Below are 27988 nucleotides of genomic sequence, written 5' to 3' on the forward strand. Positions count from 1 at the left end.
CGCAGCCCCGTCCTGCCCTATAGCACAGGGCTGGTCCCACAGGCTATAGCCTCGTCTTGCCCTATAGCACAGGGCTGGGCTCAGAGCCTATAGCCTCGTCTTACCCTATAGTACAGGGCTGGGCCCACAGCCTATAGCCTCGTCTTGCCCTATAGCACAGGGCTGGTCCCACAGCCTAGAGCCCCAGCCTGCCCTATATAGCACAGCCCTGCTCCTTCGGGCTATAGCTCCATCCTACCCTATAGCATGGTGTTGCCCTTCAGGGCTGTAGCCCTATCCTATAGCATAATGTTGCTATAGTTCCTTCTTACCCTATGGCTTCCCCCCCACCCAGACTTATAGCTCAATCCTGACCTCTAGCACAATGCAGTATGACTCTATAGTGCAGCCTGCTTCTCTGGCATACACAATCCTACAGGATGGTGCTGCTCCTTGAGCCTACAAGGCATATACTGGCCCTTGAAGATATAGCTCTGCCCCATGGCCCTATAGGAAATTCCTCGGCCACAGCTTCATGCTGCCATATGGCACAGTGCTGGCCCCATAGCGCTGTCCCTGGGCCCCATAGCACAGTCTTATCACAAGTTCCCTACACAAAAGCCCTATAGCCCCCCTTGGTTCACCCTTTACCCCCAAACCCCACTGTGGTCTCAGCAGCACCCATCTGTAATAACACGTTGATTTTATTAAAGTTCATCCAAAAAAATCCCACAATAAATAAAAAGAAACGCCAAAACCTGCTGCGTATGGTACATGATGAGAGTGAGGGCGCCACCACGGCGATGGTCACACGCCGGAGCTCTGCTCACCGCCGAGCACCCCCGAGGGGACGGGGACAGCGAGGTGACACGCTGGAGGTGCACCCACCTCCCAGAACCAAAAAAATGAGTAAAAACAGTGCGGGGGGGATGGCGTCTGCTCCAGGGGCGTCACCTTGTCCTGTGGGGCACAGAGGTGGCCGAGGGCGATGCGGTGGCACTAGTTGCGCCGGTACAGACGATCCCGGGTGGCCACGCTGACCTTCTCCTGGTAGTCCTCCAGCTTGGCGTGCAGCTTCTGGTAGAGCTGGGCAAGAGGGAGAGCGTCAGAAATTGGCGCCCCTGCCCCGTCCTGGACCCAATTCCCAATTTTCTTCCTTTTTTCCGGGTCAGCTGCACCTACCACGCTGTTGTGATGGTTGGTGCTGCTCTCCTGCAGCGCCTGCAGCAGCTGGTCAATGGCCGTGTAGGGCAGCCACACCATGGGGGCCGTGGCAGACAGCGGGAACTGCAGGAGGAGAGGAAAACCTCGTGTCGTGGCACGCTGGGGACAGAAAAGCTCCTTCCCCACGTTCGCAACCACGTCCCAAAACCTCCTTGGCCTGCTGGTCCCACCAAAGGCTCTTTCTCTCCTCCAGGACGGGTTTTCCACACCCGTTTCTCCCGGAAGCACTGTCACCCAAACAGTGGGTACACCCACCAAACCCCGAGTGGGATCTGCCCCAAGAAGCAGTCCCCGCTGCGGGTGAGCTCACCTCGATCCCAAAATACTGGTGGCCTTTGCCCAGCACCGCGTTGACGTACTCCAGGACCAGCTCCACGGCCTCCTCCAGCAGGTCGTAATTCAGATAGAGACGCAGCAGCTCGGCCGCATCCACCCTCTGCAAGGAAAGAGGGAAACGTCAGCCAGGGAATGCGCCCGGGAGCCACCGCGACGCCGAGGAACCAGTTCTGAGCCTCAGGAACGGGCACAAAGCACCTGGGACAAGTTCCTGGAGCTTGGAATGGGATGGAGCGAAGGTGATGTGGCAGCTCAGGGTGATTTTTTGGGCAGTACGCACCGAGCGATGTTCTCACCTTGTAGCTGTTAATGAGCCAGTTGGGCAGCGGGATCCCGTGTGCCAAGAGCTTGTTGATGACGCAGCGATGGTACAGGCTGTTCTGGGACGGGTAATGCTCCAAATAGGATGAGAGCAGCCGCCAGGCTTCATCTGTGGCACTGCGAGGTGATAATTCCCCTCAAAAACCTCGCCAGCAGCCCTGAGGCTGTCTGCCAGGCCACGCTGTGCCTCGGGGGACTGTCCCGCTGCCTGGGACAACGTGTCCCTCACAGGCAAGGACCTACCTTGACTCCTTGGTGGTGACAAGTGCGGAGAGCTGGTTTGTTGCCAGCCAGTCCCAGGCCTCTGCCTGCGCCGCCTCCCCTCCCAGCTGCAGCTTGATGCACCTGCATGACAGAGCAGCCGAAATGTGGCTCCAGAGTCCGGTCACCCCGTGTCCCCAGCGCCACCCGCACCGCGGCCACCCCTCGCAGGACTGTTCCAAGCAATGGCTTGGCAGGAGAAGGTTACTGAGTCATTTCTAAGCTGCTCAAAGTGTCAGAGAGGAATTAATAACAACTGAAATGCCCTCGGTGCATGCAGCTGCAGGAACAGGTTGCAGCAGAGCTCCTGGAGAACTCTGCAGACACTACACATCTTCTGGAAGCGCCAAGAGGTAAAGGAGAGGAGTCTTGGGGTGGGAGATGACGTATAAGAGCAAATGTCAGCACGGAGATCAGACAGAAGAGCGAGTGCGCTGCCAAATGCTGTTCGAGAGCCGCTCAACAGCTTGAACAATCTTCCGTAAGCAGCTCATGAGGCATCAGCAGGAACGTGCCACGAGCCAGCTCACCAGAAAGGTCCCCAGGTGATGGTTGTGCCCAGACTGGGATCACCCGCGACTGTCAGATGCCATCTCTCTCCCTTGAGACCAGGGAGAAACCGGTCCCCTCCCCTGCTCACTCAGCAAGGCTCCCTTATTTTTATTTTTTTCAGATGTGCAGACCAAATTCCACCTGAAAACCCCTGAGCCAGCAGCTGCTGAGGCTGTGAGCAGCCACGGTGAGCAGACAGGTCGGGACAGCGCTGGCTTCTGACCCCGGGGAGCTGCGTCCTGCCAAGCGTCATGGAGCACAAGCCCCCGCAGCCACGCGCCACCTGGGGCGGGAGGAGAAGTTCGCTACGTACTTGAAAGTGAGTCCCTCAAAAATGGGCGTCAAGGGCAGCTTGAAGGTTTGGCACAGAGTGACGGCGGTGTCGAAGAGACCGGCCCGCACCAGGAGAGCGACCGTTTCCTCGGGCGTGGAGTTGCCTGTGGGGAAGGAGGATCGGGTAAGCGCCTCTCCCAGTCACACCCCAGTGCTTACTGGTGCCTACACCAGCATGATTCAGCAGCAGAGTTCAGCCCGATGTAAAACACCCTGCAGCGGTGCTGCTCATCGCACAGCTTGAGGCTTTCTTGGCCTCGGGACATCTCCTGAGCCCTGGAGCCATCCCTGCACAAAGCAGCAGCGACCCAGGGAGCCATCACTGACCCAGCACCGGCTGGAAAGGGGCAGGGGCAGCAATGTAAGGCCCGCTGCTGCTGTTAAGGTGAATGGGGAGGGGACAGCCTTGTCACAGGCACAGCAGTGACCAGGTGTCAGCTCAGCTCTGCCAGTGCAGGCAAGAGGAGGGATGAAACTGCGGCAGCTCAGCCCCCTGCGTCTCCAGTTTGCCCTCAAACCACGTTTTCCTGTGATCCCTTCACTGGGGAGTCATCTCCTCCTGATACTCTAAGGGAAAAAAGTGTGTGGATGTTGCATGATTCGCATCAGAGAGTGGCATATAAAGGGTTGGGGTGGGCGAGTTGCAGCCTTCTGCTCTCCGACAAGGAACAACTTTGATAAACTAACGCTGTCCAGGACGATAATTTAAATAAGTGCTCTGCTTCATCTGGGGGCCATTTCCAGCGAGACAATAAGATGCCTTTTTGTTCTAATTCACAAACTCAGCTCCAACCCCACACTGCAGACCACTACTAGAGCTTGGCAAAGCCAAAAAACTGTGGAAAACTTAAAATTGGTTCTCCTGCTCTGCTCTCTCTGAACTCGGCAGCAAGATTTCATGCTAGGGAGGCGGAATTTTGTCCTGAGTTTGTCTCTGGGTCAGAACAAAGCTGCTGTTTCCTCACCTGAGCTACGACCAGAAATGTTAAAATGAGCGCAAACCCCGGGGGAAAGCGAGAGGTGCCTGCGCCACGTCCCTCCTACCTGCCACAGCCGCTGTGGACAGGTCGTGCTGCACCAGAGTCAGCCGGATCCGCGCCAACAAACACTCCCGCTCCAAATCCTCCAGCTCCAGGATCTCGATTTGGCGAGTTGCTGTAACAGACAGATAAGAACGGCGCTCAGTGTTTTAAAAAGGGCACGTTGGGCATTTTGCACAATGTTTATACCTCTCTGCTCCCCAAAAAGGAGTCGTACTGCAGAAAACACCGAAGGAGAGGTCAGGTTTTGCTGCTCCTTCCTTCCTACCTTGAACTGTGCCTCCCCTTCCATCTCTATTTGAGATTTTTATCTAATGTTCGGTAACAGCTGCTGCTCTGACTGCCTGGCATACGCTACAAAAGAGCTCATTCAGAAATAATCGCTGTAAAAATATCTTTTTCTACTGTAATGCTGAGAGTTACATGTCTAACCTGACCCCACCATCCTCTGCTTCGGTGACCTGAGCAGTAGAGACTTGCTACACCAGCAGCGTTTCCAAGAGCACAAGCAACAAAATGTGTTTTTTTTTTTTAAATTACAAGTTGTTTCCACTGAAAACAAAAGCACTGACAAGGCATCAAACTGCAGAGGAGTGTGCACAGGAGCTCCCTGCGGAACAGCTGTTACACGGCAGCAGGTTGTAACTGGGAAACGCTCACACTGGGAGAGTTAATTAGTTTACAGTCCCCCAAGTTATGAATCAGAGGTGAGGGGTGCCCTGGGCCACCTCCCAGTGAGCAGCAGAGCTCGGAGGTCGGGGAAAGGCTGCGGGATCACAGAGGCAGAGGAAGCACCAGGCACGTACCTGGAGCAGCCGTGTATTCCCCATCGTGGCTTCTCTTCGGTGACGCTCCAGGGCGTTCGTACTTGCAGGAAAAAGCAGAAAGAGAAGGTTTATCCCCACCTGGTTTCCAAAGGACCAATTGCTTTCCGTTTCAAGCCTTGATTTGAATCAGCAAAGCCACACAATCCGTTGGCAGGTCAGGTTACATTTATCTCTGGCTACCAGATACATTAGCTGATCTGGGTACGGTCACCACCTCCCGTCAACAGATTTGAAACCCAAACCATGTCCCAGCAATTCTCCTTTTAATTCCACTGTTCAGATTCCCCAAAAAAAGATTTGCTCTGTTTTCAACAAAAGGCGATCTATTCCCACAAATATACACCAGCCTCCTTCCCAAAAGTTGCTTCCACCCTGCTGCAAAGAAGTGGTAAGGACATAAAGGTGACAAATAGGACTGATGTCTCTGCCGCACAAGCTGGCTGAGAAGACGAGGGCAGCAGATTAAGAAGGCAAAGAGCTCTGTTCATCACATCAGAAGAGGTCAGAGGCTTCCCAGCGAGCTCAGCGGTTCCTACCACAGCTCCAGCAGCCGGCTGCACTATCCAGGCGTACTCGGGGCGGATCAACCGTAAGCAGTTAATAGCAGCCAGGAAACAGTTTCCCTGTTTTTGGAGCCCTCGGAGCGTCCGCACCTCCCTGCCCAGGCGCATGCCATATTCAAACATCACCGTTCCAGCTGAGGAGAGAAGGGGAATAAATAGATAAATCAGCCGAAACCCAGGATGCTGCAGGGGTAGGGCAAGCGGTGGCCCACTCCCAGAATTACCCTTGCGGTAGTTGTGACGGTAGATGTGGAAAGCATAGAGCAGCTCATAGTAATTGTGGGTCATCAGGTCCACCGCTCGAGCGTGAGATTCAATGATCCCCACAACCTGTGGAACACCAGAGGCTCAAATGGGTCGATAATCCCTCTAAAGAGAGTGGTTGTGCTCCTCTTTCCTGCCAGCACAGAGTGATTACCTCGTTATGGAGATTCACGTAAGGGAATTCCACCAGGTCCTGGAGCTGGGAGCGCTCACAGAGAACCACCACTAGCTGGCGTAGACAGTCCAGCTGCCTGCGGAGAGAAGCGCAACAGCTCCAGAGAAACACGCAACCGCTCTGGAGCAGTGGGAGCAAACCCAGCTCCAGGGTGCGGGTATTAAACCATAAAGGTGTTGCTTTGTGATGAGCTCCATGGTATTTTTCCAGCTTGGAACCAAGAGGTTCCTTCGGACTTTTCCTGTGCTGGAAACAGATCCGCCTCCCGCAAGGGTCCCTCAGGAGGGCAGTTTGCCTGGTAAGATTTCCTTCAGCATCAAAACACATTCCTACTTCTCTGAATGTCCAGACCAGCCACTCCAGCTCATTACGCGCTGCCCTGCCAGGGTGAAGCTTCCTCTACCCAGTTCACTTCCCAGCAGGTGCTCAAACTGAAACTGAACTCTATTAAACCAAACTGACTGGCCTCCTAAAGCTTTTCCGAATACAATGCCACGTGTGAATCCTTTTGGCTCTTCCCTGAATCAGCTTCATTTTTTCCCCTCAGTTTCTCTTTTGAGGCAGTGTCGATTCCAAATGTTGTTACAAAAAAGGAACTATGACTTTTTAAACACACCTTTACATGACCTAAACCAGAACCTCCTAACACAGCAGCCATGTCCTGTCCTGAAGTGTCACCTTCCTTTCAGTTTGATGGAAAAATCAGTACACAGACTTCTGAGACAAGTGAGCACAAAGGCATAGAACTGTCACCTACCTGCCTGGATCTGGGTTTTGCGTTAAGGCTACATATGCTTCACTGTTGTGTCCTAAATCCAAGTGATGTTTGAAGATGCAAGTTCTCAAAGTAGCCTGAAAACACCAAAGAGCACAAAGCAGCATGTTGTGAGCTCTCCAAGTCAAAAGCAAGTCCCATGGAAGTTCCCTGAAGAACCATCTTGATGCAAAAGTGGTTTGTACCTGGCTTCTCCAGTCGTCGGCCGATTCCATGACAGCCAGCGTGGCCAGCTGGATGACCAGCTCCGGTAAACCCACCATGTCCAACAAGCGCAGAACCTGCAGAGGACAACTCTCCAGCATTGGGGAGGGGTTTTTTGTTTGGTTTTTAAGAGCTACTCCTGCCTCTACTAACCATACCAGCAGCCAAACCATTTTGCCAATGTTTCTAAGCAATTAGACTAAAAAAGGAAAGATTTCGATAAGTCGCAGAGGCCTGAACTAAACGCCAGCGTAACAGGTCCAGGCTACGGCTTTTCTGGAGGATTGATCTCTGCACATTTGAGTTTTTGGAAACATTTTAGTCTTGTTACAGTAAACCCCTGTGACAGAGAGGTAAATGATTCTCCCCGAGCACACAGCTCTATTTGGGAGAGAAGTTCCCTCTCCAATGGCACCCAACAATCTCTCTCCTGGATTTTAAAATCAGGGAATCCCTGACGATGAGCCTATATCCAAGCTTGCAGCCTGTCTGAACTACGGTTTTAAGTAAAAGGAAAGATCCTATCTCAATTTAAAGACATTAATTTTAATTTGCCTCAAAGCTTAATAACCTTCCCCTTAAGCAGTGCCTCACATCAAGCCTAGACACGCCTGGCGTCTGCCTCCAGCAGCTGGATCTCACCTGCCTTTGTCTGCTGGATAACAAAGTCTTCTGCTCTTAGGAAGGTAATCGGGGGAAAGTACCGAGCTTAACACCATAGTCACCTCATCACTGTCCCCCTCAAAGGAAAATAGACAAACTACACTGAGGCTTCACCTCCCAAAAAAGTCTGTTTTGAGTCTCAAGTCACTTCCCTGACAGCCGGGGACTGGGCAGGAATTATTCTGGCAGGTGGTGCCTGTGTGGAAGGGCTCGGTGTGGATTTCCTCACCCAGCGCCACGCACGCCGGGCCGGCACAGCCGTACCTTGCTGTAGTACTGCAGGCGCGGAGTGGAGACCATCTCCCCCTCCTCGGGCTGGATCAGCCTGTCCAAGAACTCTTCCTTTCCCACCTCTGATGCAGCTTGGCAGAAACAGTCCAAAGCCTAAAAACAGAGCAGAGAGCAGCTTGTGTGAGCCCCCCCAGCCTGCTGTGCCAGTGACAGGGCAGTGCTGTCCCTTCCAGCTTCAGCTGACGGGACCCACTGGTCCCAAGCTAACGAGAACTTCCCCCAGAGCAAATCCCACCGTCCCCCTCCCATCCCATTCTTTGTCCCAATGAGGCAGAGCTCCAGATGGAAGGTTGCAGAGCAGAAACAAGGCTGGTCCTCCCTCTGCACCTCCTCCCTGTCCAGGGAGAAGGTCCCAAACCCCAGAGGGAGGCAGCGGCAGGAGACAAGGGCCTTACCTTGTGCCCTTCGCCCATGACAAGGTAGCACCTGCCCTTCATGAAGCAGCAGGAGCCCATGTTCACATGGCACCATGGCTGAAGCAGCCGAATGTATTCCTGCAGGAGAGGAGGAACGGGAGTTGTGATTCAGTTCAGCACTCGCTCCTGATCTGTGGCCACCCAGTATTGGAGGGAGGGTTATGTCTCCAGCACCAAAGTGCTGTTTTCATAGCCTCTTGAGCTGCTGTGCTCACAAAAATCCTGCTCTTCCAGCTCAAGGGCTGGTTTCCTCAGCCCTGAAGTCTCCTCAGATGGGGAGACATCCCCCATGTGCTCCCCAGAAACAACCTGCTTTGAACAGAATCACAGAATCATTTGGGTTGGAAAAGCCCCTCGAGATCATGGAGTCCAACTGTTCCCCCACCCCTGGCACTGCCCCATGTCCTGAGAACCTCATGTCCGTCTGTCCAACCCCCCAGGGATGGTGACTCCAGCACTGCCCTGGGCAGCCTGTTCCAATGCCCCACAGCCCTTTGGGGAAGAAATTGTTCCCCAGATCCAACCTCAACCTCCCCTGGTGCAACTTGAGGCCATTTGCTCCTGTCCTCTCATAGCTCCAGTGCCTGTAGAAAGCGCCTCAGAGACAGCATCCACACCCCCAAAAACCAGACACAATTCTCTCTACAACCACCCCAAACCTGCTACAGGGAACCGCAAAGGAAACGTGATCATGGTGTGCACAGAGCACCGACGGAAGCGCGTTTGTGTGAAGGCAAAGCAGGCGTCAGGAGGACAGGATCTGCGCAGGAGAGGGACAGCAGCCAAGGAAGACCATGGATCGCAGCATCAAACTGATGGGAATGGGGTGGAGCGGTGAGGGCACCAAGGACACACCATAAATAAAGCCACAACCCGGACACTGGCCAAAACTCCAGGGCGATACAAGCCCAGCTGGCCCTGTGCCCGCTCTGTCAGGGTGATGTAAGGGCTGCAAAGTGTCATCGCCTGTCAAAAAACAGCCAGGAGGCAGGATGGAAACTCAAAAGCTGGCATCCCTTGTGCTTGTCACACTCGGAGGAGCAGAGATGTCCCCTTGGGAGGGCTCCGGGACTCAGTGGGAAAGGAGGAGGAGAAGCCAGGACTGGGTGGTAAAACCAAGGTTTCATCAGCCAATCTGTATCTCTGCACAAACCACCACAAAAACCTCATCTGCCCCAGTCACAGGTCCACTAAAAGCCTGGAACACTGCTCGGATTAACCAGATACAACAGAGAAATCCCAGCCCAGGCTTGCTCAACAGCTTGTCGTGCAGAGTAAGTGACAAGGAGAGGTCTGGCCCTTGTCTGGCCAGTGCTTTGGTCACTAGACCTTCTCAGCGCCCGCCTGTTCCTCGCAGGGTCCTTCTCGGATCTCCACCTCTATTTGGGTCACTGCGCTGACACTCACTGCAAATCTGGCGTTAGCTCCCTGAGGTCAAGTCACTTAATCCAAGTTTACGTGACCGACTGGGATCAGTACGCGTAACAGAAGGCAGCAGGGAGGAGGAAGAGCCTGCTCCTGCAGAGATAAAAGTCTCTCGCATCTCCTGGAGGCAGGACACAAGCGAGGCGAAAGCAATGCGAGGAAATTCAAAGCGTGCCTGCGCCACGAGAGCGCACACATGCCAGGAGGCAGAACCATGCTGCCCAAACCGTCCCGGCATTTCCTGGCTCAAAAGCTCCGCGGATTTGACATTCTTCTCAGCGGCAAGGCGAGCGCAAAGGAAAAGCAGTTCAGCCCCCAGGTGTGAGGGGCTGCGAGAATAAAAGGTTCTGCTACAACCCACGTCAGCAGTGCCAGCCTGCCTAGCCCTGCGTGCCCCGAGGACGCTGTCAGATGGGGAATGACGTGTGTCACATGGCGCTGCGGACAAAGTATCGTGCGGTTCAAAACTGGAACACAAGCAGCTGCAACTACCAAACCCCTGAAGAGCATGGGAAGAGCCGGTTGAGAAACAGTGATCTGAAACAGCAGTATGTGGAGAGACCCAAAAACATTAGTTCTCTTGCCCTGCTACCAGGTGTTGGGAGCACAGCAAAGATGATGGATGTTTCTTACAGCTGTTTTAATTAGTAAAGACATTTAAGAAGTAGATGAGAGCCCTCTTGAAGCAGGATTTCTGCTGCTGGGTTGAAGAAAACCTTCTGATCCCCAGTCCTGCGGGCAATCTGTTTGCAACGGTGCCACAGGAGAGGTTGTGGGCACGGCAGCAGCTAACACAGGGATAAGGTCACAGCTTTGCTGTGATATTTAAACAAGATCCGCAAAGATATTTCTTACCCACAGTATCACGCTGTCAGATAAGCCCTGGGAGACTGAGCTCCTCTACAAAAAGGGTCTATAATAATCCTCAGCACTTATGCCTGGATTTTCTTGAAAACAGATGAAAGAGGAAATACATCAGAACCATCTTCCATCACTCCCCAGCACTCTCTGCAGCATTTTCTAAGGACAAAACATCGAGCAAAAAGCCCTTCTCTTGGCAGAGGTTGAGGCGGATACCACAGGGGACGAGAGGGACGCATGAGGGAGACGGAAAATATTTGCTACCTTACAATTTGCTTACTGCGCTGGCACTGCAACGGTTTTAAAAGAGATTTCTAACAATTCTCCAAAAGAATCCTTAGTTTTAGCCCATTTCTACTGCACAACAAACTTCCCATCATCTCTGAAATGCAGACATGGGAACAGAGCACTCTGGACAATGGGCTCAGGTCTGAGCTCAAAAAGCAGTGACCAAGGGGAAAGCAGAACAAATTCCAACTAGAAAGATAATGTTTTGTGCGGGTTTTTCTCAGCAGAGCCCAGGTGGTTGTGCACGAAGCTCACACCTCTGCATGGCCCAAAGTGCAGAGCTGCCACTGGAACAATCCCAGGTGTGGAAGGAGATTATTTCACTCGCTCCCGCTCTTCCCCTTGCAGGTCCGGTCATGGAGCCGGCGCGAAGCACTCACCTGCAGCTGGGTGTACTGGCAGCTCCCCATCAGGCACTCTGGGAAGAGGAAACTGGGATTACTGGGCCATCTGAGCCGAGGTTAAGGAGGAACAGAGGACAATCCAGCCTGGAGAACTAGTCTGAAACTCAGCAAGGCTCTTGCACTCAGTTTGTGGGAGGGGAAGGAGAGAAGATTAAGCTGCTCTTTACACAAGTCGTTATTCTGTAATAAGATTTATCCATATTAGAACAAAACCATTAGTACATCTAATCCACAACTGCCCAAATCTCGTTACCCTTCCAAATCTCCTGGCATCGCACCTCGCCAAGGCGAGTTCCTGGAGCTCAGGGGCTTAAAGTCAAAAACTCCAATCCTTTATTGTGCACCTAAAGGGGATGGATTCTGCGAAATCTTAAAATACCCACAAATCCCATTAACACTAACAACAGTCACTAGTCCAGGGGACCTGCCTTTGAAATTTGGGCATGGAAAACATCGATTTTAGAACTGCATGTGGTGGAAAAAGCCAAGTTAACCCCTCTGCTGGCCCCAGCCCTCCTCTCGCAGACCCACCAGCACTCCCAGTCTCAGAACTGGGACGTGATACGCAGCCTCTGTGCAATCTCACACAATTTATACAGGGACTCCAGCACTTCTACACCGCACGAAAACTCCCCCTGGTCACAGCCCGGCGAGAGCGAGCACCGAGTTTGCAGCCAAGGATACAGGAGCGGCAGAAAGTCGGTCATGATCGCGGTGATGAGATGGGGCCAGTTCAAACTCGTTTCGGCCAAAGAAGTGTTGGACTGCAAGAACAGTCGAGATATGATGTGTTTTCTGGCCACTTCCTGAAAGAACAGCTCCACGATCGTTTGAGGGCCGGATACTAAAAAATACAAGTTAAAGAAAGGGTGAGGAGAGACCTTGGAGCAGCCGCCCTGGGCTTTCTACACCGTGCGGTGCTCATCAGCCCGAATGCGGCAGATTGAGTCAGAACAAAACAATAAGCACGTTCAATACTCGAACTTGTTGGTTTTGGATTTCTCTCGCTGTCTATTTAAGGCAGAGGGAGCAGCAGGAGATCAAAGAGCCACAGACTGCAGTGTTTATTAACTGCAGCTCAATTAAAACATGAAAAGAAAAAAAAACAGGCTGTGCTCTCTCGCCACTTGTGCTGCTCGTCGCTCACAGAGAGTTTGCAGGGCAGGGCGGAGGGAGTGCTGATTTGGCTCTGTTCAAATGCCTCCCTGCTCATTCCAGCCCCCTGAGCAGCCCAGCCTCCCATGAGCTGACTGTTCTCAACGCCTCTCCCCAAGCTGCCGCCTCCTTTCCATCTTCCTGACGTTTCACATATTTTTTCCTGAAGCGCAGCAGCCAAACAGGACTTTCCTCATGAGCGGGCCAAGAAATAACCCACGACACCAGCAGACACAAAGGATGTTTTCAATTTTGCTTTCACACACTGACATTTACAGCGAGGCAAATGCCTCCTGAACCCAGACTCTCACTTGGGGAGAGTTCGGACTCTGAAGATCGCAGCTTACAAAGAGCACAATGCCCCAGGCTGGGCAGCGAGCAGAGGAAATTCCTGCCCAGCTCTCAGCCCGTCACACATGCTGCTGCTGTCTGGTCATCACTGATTTTTCTCAGCTCCCTCCGCAGTGTTTCAGCCTGAAGTGCAGACTCGTTGCAGCAGGTCCTTACCTGTGCGTTTGCTTCCCTACCCTGCTCACCACCTCCTCTGGAACCACTTCAAGGTGCACATCCTCCTTAAGTTGCCTTATGTTCTCCCGCAAGACAGCAACCCAAAGCACATGTCTTTGCAGCAAGACTTTTAACATGTGAGTGAATTATCAGCTGCAATTCCCCCCTCGAGCTACTGGCAGTGAGCAACACTCATGTCTGAATTGCAAAAGCACGTTTTGGGGAAACATTTCTACATTCTCTCACTTTCTCAAGCTGCTGCTCCTGGTCGCTGTGGGAAAAAGGACCAATGGAGCCACCACAGCCACTGTAACATGCACAAGCAAGAGCTGAGCTTGGCTGAATTAATTTGGGCCAGAATTAACAATGTTTGGCTGAACGAGGTCTTCCCATTCTCCTCAGGCCAAGACTAAGATCCAGGTCTCTCGTCCTGAGTCCAACACTACAAGATACTTTGTTGTTGTTGTTTTTCGACAAACATTTCCACGTAAAGTGGGGTCATTCGACAACACTCACTGCATGAAGCGTTTTCCTTCCCTGGGATAAAGAACAGAAAGGGAGAGCTGACGAGTTGTGGACACCTTACCGAGTTTATGGGGTGTCAGAGCAGTGGTGTCTGCTAACTCCAACACGGACAGATGCTGCAGATTAGATTCCCTGGAGAAGAAAAAGCCGTCAGTGAAGAGACAACAAAGCGCCTCCTGCTTTAATTGTGCTCACTGTTCAACTCAAATGACTCCCACTGCTGAAAAAAAGGCAATAGCGTGCAGAACAGCGAGATCTCACATGGCAGAGTTAGCACAAGGCTCAGTCAGCTCAGAACATGGAAGGAAAAAACCAAAACAAAACAAAAAACAAAACCTCCCCAGCACAACCTGACTCCAAGAGCGATACTCCCACAGCAACCACCAGCTTTGCATACCAGGAAGGGCATTTCAGGTGGATTTGCAGGAAACTACAAGTAATTAAGGACGGAATGGACACAATAGAGACTTACAGCGTGTCGACGGGGACGTCCGATGCCAGGCACTGGCTTGCCCACCTGATGAGGTAGTAGGACAGCAGCAGGGGAGAGGTGCGGTGCAGCAGGTCCTGCTGGGACTGGAACACTTGTCCCCCTCCCAAAACCATCTGCAAGCAAAGCACAGGCGTTGGCAAAGTGAGAGGCCAAGCACAGCACAACACCAGGACAAGGGTGATCAGGGAGGTCTGTATCAGGCTCACCTTGGTGGCCAAGGTGGCCAGTGGCCCTGCAGGTGACTCAGCCCACCCAGGGGACAAGCACGCACCAGAATAACCATGGCAGACATGACAGTGTCACCTCAGAACCAAGGGGGAAAGTTTAACAAAGCTGTGTGCACACCAAGTGTTCTCTAGCCTACAACCCCCAGCGCCTGCTGATGCTGGGATACCAGCAAAAAGCTACTTTGCACTCCTGCAACAACGTCACCGAGAGGGAAATCACAGCTTTGCTGCAGAGATCACCTCCCTGCTGCCCAGGTATCGCACGCTGTGTGCCATGGCCATGGCAGCATGGCTCAGTGACACCAGAGGAAAAACAACCCACGCTTGTGAAGGACACAAGAGCGTCAAGGTGGCCAAGCAACAGTTCCTCGTCAAGCAAGCAGCAGGCCACATGCCTTGGGAGAGCCTGGCTCCAGAGGGCACCTTGAAACCCGCTTTAAATGCCATCAGAGCAACTTATCCAGGAAGAAGGGGATTTATTTTCAACCAAAAAACTTCTGCAGAAAGATTTCCAAGTAAATAATATTGATATAAACAACACTCCTCTTGTCTGGGGACTTGTTCTGCACCCGTGTCCACCCAAACCATCAGCACCGTCTCTTGTTTGGCCGTACGGCCACCAGGACGGACCCGGCCCACAAATACAAACACAGCTGCCGTCACGGCGGCTGTTTGCAGAGGCTGGAACCGCAGCCTCTGGGTAAACACGGCTGCTGTGACGCGAAGGTGCTGTGTTGCCAGAGAACAAAGCTGCAATCGTGTGCATGCTGGGCATGGGAGGGACGGGGAAGATGGGAGAGCAGTGCGTGCTTGGGCAGCGCTGTTTTGGAGGGGAGGTTGGAAATTATACTCTCCTCCAGCAAAAAGAGTTTTGTTTCCTGCTTCCTGGCTGCTCGGTCTGGAAACGGAGTCGGGGTGTGAGCGCAGCGTGCAGCTGCTTTGCTCAGGCTGACAAGAGCGGCTGGAGGAGAGAACGTGGCTCGCCCGAGCCTCCGGTAGTTCAAACAGCCGCCAGCCTTTTGTGGAAAGAGACAGAGCTCAGACTCTGGCAGCAGCAGAACCCCAGATCTGGGAGTTCAAAGAGCGCGTCGGTAGCTCCGAGGGCCGTACTCACAGGATCCCCGAGCCGCAGCAGCAGCTGCTGGAGGATCAGCAGGTCCCGACAGATCAGGAAGCGGATGGTGGCGATCTTACAGACCCCCCAGCAAACCACACTGACAGCGGTTCCGCTGCCGTACAGCTGCGTGAGGTTCAGCCGCATGTTTAGGTGATGAGCTGAAAGATAAAAATCACCGAGATAAGGGGGGGAACTCGATCAAAGAGAACACTTGTGGTGCCACTGCTTTCCCAGCCCAAACGCCTGGCCGCAGGGCTCTCACCTCTTTCCATGTCAGTGTCCGTCTCGTAGTCCATTTCTCGGATGAGCACTCCGATGGCATGGATGGGGTTCCTGATCTCCTGCAGTTTGCTGTGGATATCTTCCATCACATTTTCCCTGCCAAGTAAAAAAAAGATGAAATAATCATCAGCAACATGAGGCTTAAACTCAAGGGGGCTCCCTTCCCTCCCTCCCTGCTCCTCCCCGGCAGTGGGATCTGATCAGCAGGGACATTCTCAAAGGGAATCCTCCTCTGGCTGGAGTTTTATTACACAGCCTGCAGGGGCAAGTCTATTTATTCCACTGCCCCAGGCTACCAGGAAATAACACTGGGATAGCTGGCATTCCACGCGGGAACGATTTCAGGAGCGTTGACCAAGGCTCTGACCTCTGCCCAACATCTGCGGGCACTTGCTTTCCACACTGCAATGATCACCTAACAGGAACCTGTTCCTCTCCTACTCTGAATCCCCAAAAATGTCTTTTCAGGAGGGTCCCAAGCAACAGCAAGGGGAGGTCTGGAGAGATGACGCTGCCAATGTCACTAGTATGCAGCTCCCCATCTCTGAGGAGACCCAAAAAGGCTCCTGCAGCAAAGGGAGCACAGGCACGTCCCAAAACCACTTTGATGCCAATCAAGGAGGGCTCCAGGCAATCCCTGCTCAGGAACCCTCCCTGCAGGGGAGCTTCTGCAAAAAAATATCTCCCAAATAACCATCTCCTTACGTGTCATTAGCTACCAAGTCCTCCAGGATCTGCTCTGCAGCCTTTTCTGGAGGCTGGAGGCGGGAACAAGCCATTTCCATGATGAATGCCATTTCCATGGAGATTGATTCTCCGATCAGGCGAAGGCACTGGACAAGACAGACAACATCACGAGACATCTCCAAATCTGCAATGAAAGAATCTAACTGTATATTCACAAGAGATTTCAAAGCGAAAGGTGGGAGGACCATTCAAAAACCAGTTAGTTCAGCTCCTATCAGCAAACTACCAGATTCGTTTCAGTCCCACGCATCAAATTGACCCTTCCCTGATAAATATGAGGTTGAATTAAAACTTTGGAGTTGACGAGGGAAAGATTTGAGCTTTATTATAAAAAATACTGATGCAACCATGAAATTCCCTCCAAGGGATTTTTCTCCAGCCACACAGGTTGAAAGGAAGCAATTAGTGCAGCGTAAGAGCAAAAAAACCCCAGAGCACATGGCTCTGCTTAGCTCCACCGAGCAGAACATGCTCCCGTTGCAGCAGTAATGCCGCTCGCAGCTGAGAGAGGGTTTTCACCTTCTTAGAAGTGATCCGAACATTCAGCACGGAGGGTTTAAATCACTGCTTTGCAACGCAACCCCTTTTGTCTGCACTTTTTAAATTGAGTCCCATTTTATGAGAAGCTTGAGACAGACAGGGCAGGAAGTGCCCGGCTTCCAAACCCAGCCCAGGCCTCCCGCTTCCCTCCGATCCAGAAATAGCTCAACCAAACGGATGACGATTCTTCTTTACAAAAACCTAAAAATCACTCGAGCATGAAAGTGGAGCTTAAGTAACATTTTCCGTTGCCTTTTTCTAGTGAAACGTCACTCCACGGCCAGCAAAGCATAGAGGGCACTGTGGTGACAATATTAACGAGTTTTGCGCACGCTAGCGTTTACTTCCCCGAGACAAGAACCGGCACAGTGAAAATTAGAACATTTATACAAAAACATCACACTATGTTTGCAGATCCGAGCAGTTGAGCCCAGGGTGCTCGGAGGAGCTTCCTTTTTGTCTAATCTCTGAAAGGAGTTTACTCCAGCAGGAAGACACAGAGACTGAGGAATTTTCTGAAACAGAACCACTTGCACTGAGGCAGAACAGGATTTACAGCTCTCGGTGGGGACTGTAAGGCCACAAAATCAAAGGATCCAGCAGCGCGGGTCCCTGTCACTGAATGACAGGCAGCCTGAAACGCAAGATTCTTCCCTTTTAAGTTCTCTGAAATGAGTTACGGCAGATGTGTGGCCTTGAGACTATTTTCTAATCCCCGGTGTGAGCACAATGGCAGGTTTCACAAAATAGAACTCCTTACAAACACCAAAATAGGAAAACTATCTCCATATAGGAGTCAGGAACGCTCCGAGATGCCTCTATGGATATTCCTGCATCCTGCTGTCTAGGGCTTCCCCGACACACAGCATTTAAGCCTCCAACAAGGAAAAAGCTCTGCATCTCCTCACTTACCATCAAAGATGGCAGCGTCGTCCTCCGTCAGAAGGTGCTCGTTAGAGAGAAGATAGAGATGGTCCACCAAGGAGCAGGGCACGAGGAAAGACAGCATGCCCTGGAAAGGGGGGAAAAAAGAGGAAAGAAAGCCTTTTTTGAGCTCCCCAAATCCACATCACAGGCAGAACAACTCCTCCCTGCAGAGCAGCGCTTTGATTTGCCACAGCAGCACCGTCGCTCAGCCTCTCACCTTCTTCAGCAGACACACCATGTTGGTGTAGGGGTTCAGGTGCAAGGCCAAGGGCCGCGAGAGAGCTTCTTGGTACTGAAGGCAGCAGGCGTAGAACTTGGACCAAAACTCCACCTGCAGCTGCCAAAACTCCTCCGGCGAGCACTCGTATTCGGTCACGCTGCCCTGGAACTGGCAGGACCAAAACGAGACTTTTAGATGAATACGGGCGGTGAAGCAGAGAGAAAAATTGTCAAGTTCACACTGTTGTATTGTCTCTCGCAGCCTGTGTCACACCTTTACGTTGTTAAGGTTTATAAACGCCTGTTATGGTTCTCTTCCCCACCGTATTACCATCAAAATGTCAGGTTTTTTCCCCTACAGCAGTGAATTGCACAGCAAGGGAAACAAAGTTCACAGGAACCGTTTCTACACAACTATAGATAAAGAATCACCAATATAAAGACCCAGAGCAGCACTGCAGACCTCCATAAAACATAACGCGCAAAGACTGATACAGAAGATACAAACCTGCCCTTTTTGGGGAACTTTCTATCAATAATCTAAGTAGCCCCAAGGATGAGCTGCAGGTGGAAGGGCCGCTGGCTTACAAAATTGGCATATCAGAGCAAAATCCGGAGAAATAGGATCAAATGGGGGAAATTCAGACCCAAAAGGAGAGTCTGTTGATCTTTCAGATGGGTTCCCTTAGCGGATTATCCTGCAGTGTCCAGAATTGTGAGCAATAGCTGTGCAGGGTGGTGGCACCCAGGGAGCAGAGACAGAACACCAAGAAAGAAGAAAAGACTCAAAAAAAGAAGAGGGAATGGAAAAAACAGACAGGAGGGATGAAGATTTGTACTTTTAAAAATATCACATAACTCCTTTGGAGAGATAAAGGACAAAACAAGGCCTGGGTTTGCTTTGTATCTCACTTAATTTTGCTGAACTATCATGATATATACAACGAATGTAAGAACAAAAGATGGGGGGGAGAAATTAAATTATCTCACCTCACTTTCCACAGCCAAGGTGACCTCTTTTTTTAACTCATCCCACGTCAGATCCACGTGTCTCTCGGATCCTTGAGAAAAGATCTGAAAAGCAGCACAGCAAACTCTTACTTTAAACTGAGAGCCGCCTCCCCAAGGTTTGAGCAGCACTGAGTGACGTAAACGCGACTGCATCATCCAGCGCTTTGTGGGACAAGTGTTAAAAATCACGGCTGGTGGCTAAAAGTGGGGTACACGGAGGTACCCCCAGCTTCGTTCCTCCTGTGGAAATGGAGGAAGCCTCCTGGCAGGCACAGAATTGGGATGTGAGGAAAGAAATGCTGCACAGACCTTCAAAGCAGCTCTCCTGTACCTTACTATATGCTGCCATAAGGTCACAGCACCAATAATCAAAGTCAGAGCAGTAGAAGCTTCATTTTTTTCCATTTTTCCTCAAAAAGGCACCACGTATTGCCTTGCTCTGCCCTTAAAAGTCCTAGAGGAGCCAGAACTGAGGGGATATATTCTGAGAAAGTGCACTACAGTGAGCTGAGAGTCTCTGTTCACCTGGCTAAAGCAGCAGACAACAAGAAGTCAGCTCAACAACCTGCCGTCCGAAGGGAAAACGCCTTCTAGAAACCACATTCTACCTCCTGCCGTCAGCACACGCTGGCTGGAGCACGGCACAACAGCCGCTAACTCGCTTCAGCACCTACTGACACGTCTACAAATGACCAAACACCCACTGATGCCTGCCAAGAGCTCTGAGGGATCCTGTTGCCTCACATCTAAGGGGACAGGAAGGAGAAGCTGAGCAGAGAATGCACCAAACGCCCTCTTGCTGACCTGTAAAGCTTTCTGGATAGCAGCGTTTGTGAAGCGGCCAGGCATGAAGAGATACTCCAGGTATGTTTCCTGCAAAGAGAAAACAATTGCAAGTTAAGGAAACGTGTGTCAAAAGAGCATTTAAGATGCTGCTTCTGGTCCTTCCTCCCATTCTCAAACTCATGCCCCGGCACTGTATTTCTTTCCAGCTTCAGTTCACACTCACACGCTGCTCCAAACTTTCCCCTTCCAACCCCTTTGCAGTTCCTGTGACCAACACAGCTCCCTGCACACTCCAGATCTTCGTTCTTCTCATCTTGTCTCAAGGGTCTCCCTTGATTGACTTTAAATTCTCCTCATCCCTGAACTTCTGGTTTCACTTAGCACTGTGGTAACAGAGGCCAAGGCTTGTCCCCTTTAATTTGGACTAATTCTAAGATTGTATCAATATAATTTCTATACTTCAACTGTCTTAATATTCTTCCCCTGCACAGAGAAGCTCCATTACTTCTCATTGCTGTTTCACAGCTGGCTCACCCTTGGGTCCTGATCATGTCGAACCGTCACTTCCTCCTCAGGCAGCGGTTGCACAAAGACCTGGTTCCACTGGCCCGCGACGTTTCTGCAAGAAAAATAAAGCCAAAATCAGCCTTGCATCGCAACGCTCCAACACAGCGTGACCAGGAGCCAAATCTGTGACTTCCACCAGTGGTCGCAGCCTTTACAGTAACCGCAGCTCCTTGGATCTGGCGACAGGAGTTTCGACTAGTGACAAGTGACAGAAAAGCTTCACAGTGGCATCCCCAGCCGCAATTTAACAGAACAGGCTGGAATCCTTAATTTTCATCATCATTCTCCCCCTCACAAGTGCTCACCAAGCAACTCTCAGACAGATCAGTAGGTTCTTCTGCCTAAACCTGCACGCTCACAGCATTTTTTACCCAGAATGAACTCGCTGGTGTGGTTAGGCACTGAACTTGCCCTCTCAGCTTTATAAAGACAGAGCTGGTGATTTCACATCCCTGGTCTCCTCAAAACATCTTTCTTGGAGGAGACCAGCCAGCCATGTGTTGAAGGAGCTGCCGGTGAATCCAGCCCTCCCTCTGACAAGCTCGCAGCGGACTCCACTCCCAGCAAGCCTGCCGCCCGGCTTCTTACATTTTTCACATTCCTGCAGCTGAGCTGTAGCTTTATTATAAAGCAGAACCAAGAAAAAAATTAAAAATCCGTGTACTCTGCACTGCAAGAAGCCAGAGCTGTGCATGTGACATGAACACCGCACTAGGAACTGCTGCATCTCCACACACTTCGGGCAGCAAAAAGGTTGAGCAGCTCAATCGGTGCTTTTAATGAGCAGGATGTGGAGCTGTCCCTGCTGTTACTCCTGTGAGGGAACCAGCGACTCAGCGCAGAAACTCACTGCTCGAAGTTGATGTATTTCACAACCGTTTGGTTCTCCTCGTTGTGCCACAGCGCCCAGATCTCAGCCGAGGTTAAGGCAAAGTCAACAAGCGTCTCCTGGGAGAGAGAGCACATATTTACCTTCTTATCAGCAATTCAAGTACAGCAGAGTGTGTAGTTAACAACAGCAAAACGTCTCCTGATATCATTTAACCATGTTTTGGGAAGAATTATTTCTTCAGTTAAACCCCCACAAGTCCAGGCCTCTGATCTCCCAGGAGGCAACCCCTGCCTTGTCCCGGTGCGCCAGGTGCCAGCGCTCACCTGCGAGGAGAAGAGGGAGGAGATGTGGTCCAGGCTATAGCGGTTGCTCTCGGTGCTCACGAGCTGGAAGACACAGAACTACAAAAACAGCCCGTAAGTCATTTGCTAAAGGACGGTGACACCGAAAACCAGCTCGGCTCTTGGTCCCTCTCTGTCCCTGAGGCTACAGTCACTGGATTTGTAAAGGATGAGGGCAGGAGGAAGCACCCTGCCAAAACCTGCCCCGCTGCACCACATACGGACATCACTGACTTCAACCTTTCTGGAAAGGACACTCATGTCTGTCTGAACCTGAAGAATTTCTAGGGCTTTTGAAAGAATGCAGCAGAAAAACAGTACTGCAGCCACTGCTGGGCACTGCGAGTGACAACACGATGTGGGCAGGGAAGGAGATTGAGGTGGAAAAGCCCCAAATCCTCAGGCCACTTGTCACAAACCAGGCTCTGCGTGTTCTTGCCAGGGCAGCAGAGCACTAGAGGGACAGCAGAAGTCACAACACGTGCTTCTGCTCTGTACGCGAATCCCCTGGGAACCGAGCGGGTAAGCTGTCCAGCAGACGAGCCTGCTCTGTGCTGTCCTTTCTGTCCTGCTAAATTTACTATTCACATAAGTCCTACAGAAGTCAACGTTTGGCAACGCAGCGATGTGACCACACGCTCCCAGGAGCCTGAAATAAATATACTATCAATATTTCCACGCTTTTAGCTCCTTTTGGACCTTTCCTTTTCCCACAGTACATCCGTGCTTTCAGGATCCTGCCAGGACAGGAGGTGAACGAGTGAACTAAGGACTGAGCTCAGCTTAGTCACACAGGGAGCTCACTCCCAAGGCACGAGCACGTGCATCTTGCAGCGCTTTGAGACTAAAAATGTTTGTTTATTCAGAAAGCACTACTCTCTCCAGAGGGTCAGCCGTGAAACTTTTCCCTATTTCTTGCCTTATAGACCCAAATCGGAGGAGAAATTATATATTTTCCATGTGTTCCAAGCAAGATGGAAGCCCCACCACTCCATACCTGCCCTCGCTTGGGCGCGTGCAGGTACACGCCGAGGTACAGCCCCAGGGACTGCGAGAAGGCCAGTCGCAGGCGGTGCCCTGTCCCGGCCGCCAGCCGCAGGTCCCTGCTGACCGGCACGAACTCCAGCAGATCCGCGACCATCAGGCACATTTGATCCTACGCGAAATAAAAATTATCAGGAAAGGAGTCAGGACTGAGAAACTGCCCTTCACATTCGTCCTTCCCCTTCTGGTCTCAGATCTTCCCCTAAAATATGCAAGTAAAGCGTCTGTACACACGTCTGAGCTGCTGTTTCACTTTCCCCGTCCCACCTGTGCCCTCTCCCACCCAGCACATGGGCTCTCGGAGCCCAGGCATGTACGATAAACCTTCCCCTCCCTCCCAACCACACACATTCCAGTGCAGATGAGCCGTGAAAGCAGTTGTGCTGCTCCATTAGCTTTGGCACTGGTATCTGGAGCAAGCGGTATGTGGCAAGCAGAGGCTTTTATTAACTTCTTGTTGACAAGGAGCCACATTACAAAGACACCCTTATTAAGGATAAAGCAGCAGAAAATCCATTTGCTGTGCTTCCTGGGCCCTTGGAGCGCTCAGCGCGTTTGTAAATAAACCTCACGCTGCCTCTTGCTCTGCACACAAGGCTTCGCTGGAAAGAAAACCCACCCACTTCCCAAATATGTGGTTGCAAACACACGCGACGACAGTTCTCACAAATTGCCCTAAATCCCAGCGTGCAGAAGATGACTCAGTGACAATTAAACAGCTCAAATCTACGCCAACCGCCCAGTCGTCGTTTCTTAAGCCTCAGACTGTCACCCTAGCGGTGACAGGAGATGCTGCTCCCCCAAATCCAGGCCTCGCTCACCTTATAGGACCACATCCGCAGCTTATGGTCCTGGCAGAGAGCAAAGAGAAAGGCGTCGTGATCAAGGCAGTGGACGGAGAGGCTGACAGGTAGGTCGGACGGGCCACAGTCACCTCTGAAAACACAGGGTTTATTTCAACAGCTTGAAAGAAAATCAAAGCTCATGCATAGATCCAAGGCACAGGGTTTCTATCACAAATTAAAAACAAATAAATCAGTGACAGGAGATGGGGAGGAGAGAGCAGCGCTGCAGGACGGTGCCGATCAGCATCCCAGGCGCAGAGGAGCCCTTCGCACCAGTAACACCCAGTTCTTCACCTGCTGAAGCGCATCCCCCGCTTCCCCAGCCCCAGAAGAACACATGTTAAGGATCCAGAGGGAAACGGGTTTGATCACCCCCAAAAATCATCACATTGAAATCATTCAGGGCCTGAGGGGACTCGATCCCATTTCCAAGTAACAGGGCCTAGAATTTGGTAACAATTACAGTCCAACGCTAAGCCCCATCTGCAGACAGAGTGTCCCTGTCACCCCCATGTCACCTCTGCTGGTCAGGAACAAGCCGGACATTTCAGAACAAGGGCAAGAACATGCAACTGTTGTAATCCTTAATCTGCGCTGGCCACAAGCCATATCCTGGGCAAATCCTTGGAGGCCAATTACCAGACAGAACATGTTTGGAGACACAGACACGCAGAATCAGCGGGACGCCGTTAAGATGAACTAATCCAGCGTTTGCGTCCCAACTTCCGCACTGTGATAGGGCCTGTGACCCACTTAACATTTTTGGCAGAGTATTTATAGACACTGATTTGTCCGTCTTTGATTTTAACTAGAAACTCATAAGTGAGGGAATTTAAAAAAAAGACAAAATTAGTTCCTTATTGGTCACCAGACACTAACCTGATGGCAGTTGGCATCCAGCCAGTAAGGAAACGCTGCATCACTGAGCTCTGTTTCAATTCCACAACTGAAACCGTCCCTTGTAAAATAAAAGCGATATTAAGAAATATCCTGAGTGCTCATGAACAAAATAATTACTGCCACCAGCAAGGGGCTTGCAGACACGATGTAAAAAAGCTTTTGCATGCGTGCAGATTAAATTTGCACGACACGTGCCAAAAATCAAACCGAAGCGAAGATCAAAGCGAGGAGAGGGGCATTTCACAGTTTATTCCTGCTCCTTACCAGGCGCGTCGTGAGGAGGCAGCTTGAGGACGAAGATCCCTCCCAAAGCCGAGGGCAGAGCGAAGAGAGCGTCCCCCTCGCTGCTGAGCCACGCCGCTGATGCCACCGAATTGGATGCCAGGCCTGGCACGCTGGGAATCACACAGTAATTGGAGGGATCTCGGAAGTTGATTTTGCCAATATCTGTAAACACGGACTGGATTTGGCTCTCTGTGATCAGCTCCTGGAGGAGAGAAACGGCAGAGAGTACAAATCCTGAGCGCACAGAAGAAGACAACCAGACACCTGTTGAATGGCAACTGCAATGCTGCTACTCGATAAAAACGATTTTTCCAGTGAGAACTCTCATTCCTACCCCTCCTGTTTCCCTTGTTAATGCACAACCACTGCTCTTTAAGAGCAGACAGGAAAGGGATTTAAAAACCTGGGATGTCCTAGCAGAACGCTTGCTCGTTCTCGCCCTCATACACTGTAACAGTCCCAAAGAGTCTTGCGGTCCAGCAGCTGCTTCAGCTCACGGCAAAATGCTGGTAACAAGGCCCCTGTGCAGAGCAGCTCTGCCACAACACAGCATCAGCCCTTGTAAAGCCGCCCAGAACCCTAAAAGCAAGAGATCAGCTCTCCAAGAGAAGAAAGGACCTGGCAAGACACACCAGAAGCAGACACAAGTGGAAAAAGAAAGGACAGTAAGTAGGTAAATGTGATGTAAATTGGGCATAAGATCCATCTTTCACGTGAAATAGATTCTATACCTTGCTGCGTATATAGTGGATGAGTTACAAACACAGCCAGGCCTCTCCCTGCTGCCCTCAGTCCCCACCTCCCAAAGGTACTTTGTCCCCTCTGTCACAGGGCTGGGCCCCAGGACTGCCACATCCCACCTCATTTTGGGTTATGTCACCAACTTTTATCAAAATGGGAGCCCAATTCACAAATCTGAACCACCCCCAGCTCTGGGGCAAACGCTGCCAGTCCGATGTGCGTGGCCTCCGCCTCCCCCCAGTGCCAAACAAATGGGGAGATTTCCAGCTCGCTTTTCCCATCCGATCACTTTTCCCAGCACTCTTCACTTCCACAGAGAGAACCACCCCGCACTGATGAACTGCATCTGGCCAAGAATCAGAGAACTCGGGGTTTAACAGTTTATAAGATCTATAAAGAAATTTAACTAGAAAAGTTTGGAAAGCAAGATGGCAAAGTGCAGAGTTTTCTACAGAACTCTGGAGGGGCTGACAGGGTCCAGCTCTGCGCCTCTGGAAATACCGGAGGGTTCCAGCCCGAGGTACAAACCCACAGAGCTACAAAATGGATCAGTCACAAATTGGTCAAACCTGTTTTGGTCACAAATCCACCACACAATGAGCTGCTGCGAAGAAAACCAACGCCATCCCAGCCAAAACCAGTCTGCAGTTTGCTAAGCAGGGAAAAACAGTCCAGCCCAAACAGAAAGGGCTAAGGAAAAGCCGAGCTTTGTATTCAGCAGCTCATCTCCCAAACTGCTGCTCACCCCCAAATCTATTCAGAGTGAGAAACAGAAGAAGCCTTGAGGTTGCACAAACACTGCTCAGCAAATGCTCAACTATTAGCCTGTTATCACCATTGTTTTGGTCACAAATCCAAAACACAGCACCACAGAAGCTACCACGACAAAAACTAACCCCATCCCAACAAAAAGTAGCTCTGTAATGGTCATAATTAACTCTGTAATGGCCAAAATTAACCCTGTCATAGCCAAAAGCGGTATGGGTGGGAGACAGCACTTTGTGCTCATGTTGAGAAGCACGGCAAAGGTTTTACTATTTCACAACACACTCGGCGGCTTCACTGGGGGCTCCTGATGGGCAGAAGCGAGGCAGGCAGCTGCCAGAGTGAATTCTGGCCGTGCCACATGGCCAGCCCAGTACTCACGCTGCGGTACAGGCGGGCGGGATGCGGCAGGAGCAGCCGATGCACCGTCTGCGCGGTGACCAGCAGGACGACCAGGTGGCTCTGCACTTCGCAGAGGTGCACGCCGCCTGGCAGCAGCGGGCAGCCCTGGATGCGGAGCCGCACGGCGTTGTTCAGCAGGTTCACATCCAGCGATTCCTCCACCAGCTCCACCGTGTCACCCGACGTGGTCCTGAGGGGAGAGACCGGGGGAGCATGAGGATGGTGGGCACAGGCAATGGGGAAGAGTAAAACAAAGAAATAAACATAACAGCAGAGTCAATTCTACTGTTAAGCAGTGTTCTTTATTTTATCAGTGCTAGCGAACACTGGGGATCACCCTCCATCAGTGCCGCTAAGACTGGATACTCTTGCGTTGCTTATATTCACGTAGTTATTACACACGTATTAGAATTTTTAAAATTTTGACATATGTGTATACTAAGAAATAATTGGTGCTGTTGGTTATAATTTAGTTTCTTACTCGCAATACATCTATTAACTATTAGTTAAATATAGACTAAGCACTTTGCTTCTAAACAACGTGTTACTGAATGCTGTGTCTCCCTCTTGTCAGGCAGAAGGATCTAAAACTTGAAAAATATCCCCTGGTTTTGCAGGTGGTCAGAAAGCATTTATCTCATGTCAGTTGTTAATAATGACGTGTCTTGTAAGTTAATCACAGTGTACATTAATTTAGCAGCTTCTCAAGAGGCAGGTCCGAGCAGGGGGGATCCCCGGGGCCTGTCCCACACTCACCACCTCACGAAGCGGTTCCTGGTGGCGGCAGCGAGCTGAGCGCTTTCCTGGTAGCAAAACCCACCCGCGCTGTCCCCGTAGCGCCCGACGGGGAGCGGAAGCGTTCCCGGCGGGTTAAAGAGCAGGTCCCGAGGCCGGCGGGCCGGGCCCCGGGCGGCCACGCTCAGCTCCAGGCCGCTCCGCTCCGCCAGCCCCGCCGCCATCTTGCCGGGGCCGCCTTCCCGCCTCGCCCGCGCGGGGCATCACGGGAAGGGCGGCGCGGGGGGTGACGGGGAGGGGCGGGGCGTTGCGGCGCCCCCTGGTGGGCGGGCGGGTGAAGTGGGGAGCAACGCTGGGGGGAGTTGGGGAGAAGGTTTGGGGAAGGGGATTTAGGAAGGGGGGTTTGGAGAGAGGGGGTGTAGGGAGAGGGACAGGGGAGGGGTTATGGGAAGAGGGGAGCCTGGCGAGAAGTGCCTGGGGAGGTGGTGGGGAAAAGGTTTGGGGAAGGGGATTTAGGGAGGTGGATTTGGGGAGGGGGTCTTGGAAGAGAGGTGTAGGGAGGGGATCTGGGGAGAGGGATCAGAAGCGGGGCTATGGGGAAAGGGTGTCTGGGAAAAGGGTCCTGGGGACCTGAGGGTGGGGGGGTTATGGGGAGAGGGGACGGGGGATTGAGGAGGGGGTTTGGGGAGGGTATATGGAGGCAGAGGGTCTGGGGAGGGGGGAAGGAAGTGGAGGGGGTTTGGGGACAGGAGGTCTGAGAGGGACAGGGGAGGGCGTCCTGAGAGAGGGGTCT

At 51.8% G+C, this 27988-nt stretch overlaps 1 protein-coding gene across 1 annotated transcript; it reads right to left on the bottom strand.

Annotated features, from left to right (window-relative positions):
• Positions 1 to 665: 665 nt before the first annotated feature.
• NUP160 (nucleoporin 160) lies at positions 666 to 27452 on the bottom strand. Its single transcript, XM_065838895.2, has 35 exons — positions 27217 to 27452; positions 26440 to 26650; positions 24532 to 24754; positions 24247 to 24325; positions 23344 to 23458; positions 22476 to 22634; positions 21461 to 21538; positions 21156 to 21253; positions 20273 to 20357; positions 19757 to 19825; positions 18932 to 19015; positions 17940 to 18110; positions 17708 to 17807; positions 16214 to 16379; positions 15489 to 15604; positions 15224 to 15384; positions 13862 to 13995; positions 13451 to 13521; positions 11887 to 12046; positions 11179 to 11248; positions 8204 to 8302; positions 7782 to 7901; positions 6836 to 6931; positions 6633 to 6727; positions 5855 to 5951; positions 5661 to 5766; positions 5410 to 5570; positions 4853 to 4913; positions 4051 to 4161; positions 2987 to 3110; positions 2104 to 2205; positions 1836 to 1977; positions 1514 to 1639; positions 1162 to 1266; positions 666 to 1065 (listed from the first exon to the last, which is right to left on the bottom strand). The coding sequence occupies exons 1-35, from the start codon at positions 27417 to 27419 to the stop codon at positions 979 to 981; spliced, it is 4185 nt and encodes a 1394-aa protein (XP_065694967.1). The 5' UTR covers positions 27420 to 27452; the 3' UTR covers positions 666 to 978.
• Positions 27453 to 27988: the final 536 nt, after the last annotated feature.

Source organism: Patagioenas fasciata, chromosome 5 (assembly GCF_037038585.1).
Source record: "Patagioenas fasciata isolate bPatFas1 chromosome 5, bPatFas1.hap1, whole genome shotgun sequence".
Classification (NCBI taxonomy): Eukaryota; Metazoa; Chordata; class Aves; order Columbiformes; family Columbidae; genus Patagioenas; species Patagioenas fasciata.

What these genes read in the sequence shown, in the direction of transcription:
- NUP160 (XM_065838895.2), bottom strand. Translation starts at nt 27,419, where the DNA reads ATGGCGGCGGGGCTGGCGGAGCGGAGCGGCCTGGAGCTGAGCGTGGCC. An exon ending in AGGAACCGCTTCGTGAGGTG is followed by an intron (nt 26,651 to 27,216) that starts GTGAGTGTGGGA and finishes CTCTCCCCTCAG; the next exon opens with GACCACGTCGGGTGACACGG. An exon ending in GGACACTGACATGGAAAGAG is followed by an intron (nt 15,385 to 15,488) that starts GTGAGAGCCCTG and finishes TTTATCTTTCAG; the next exon opens with CTCATCACCTAAACATGCGG.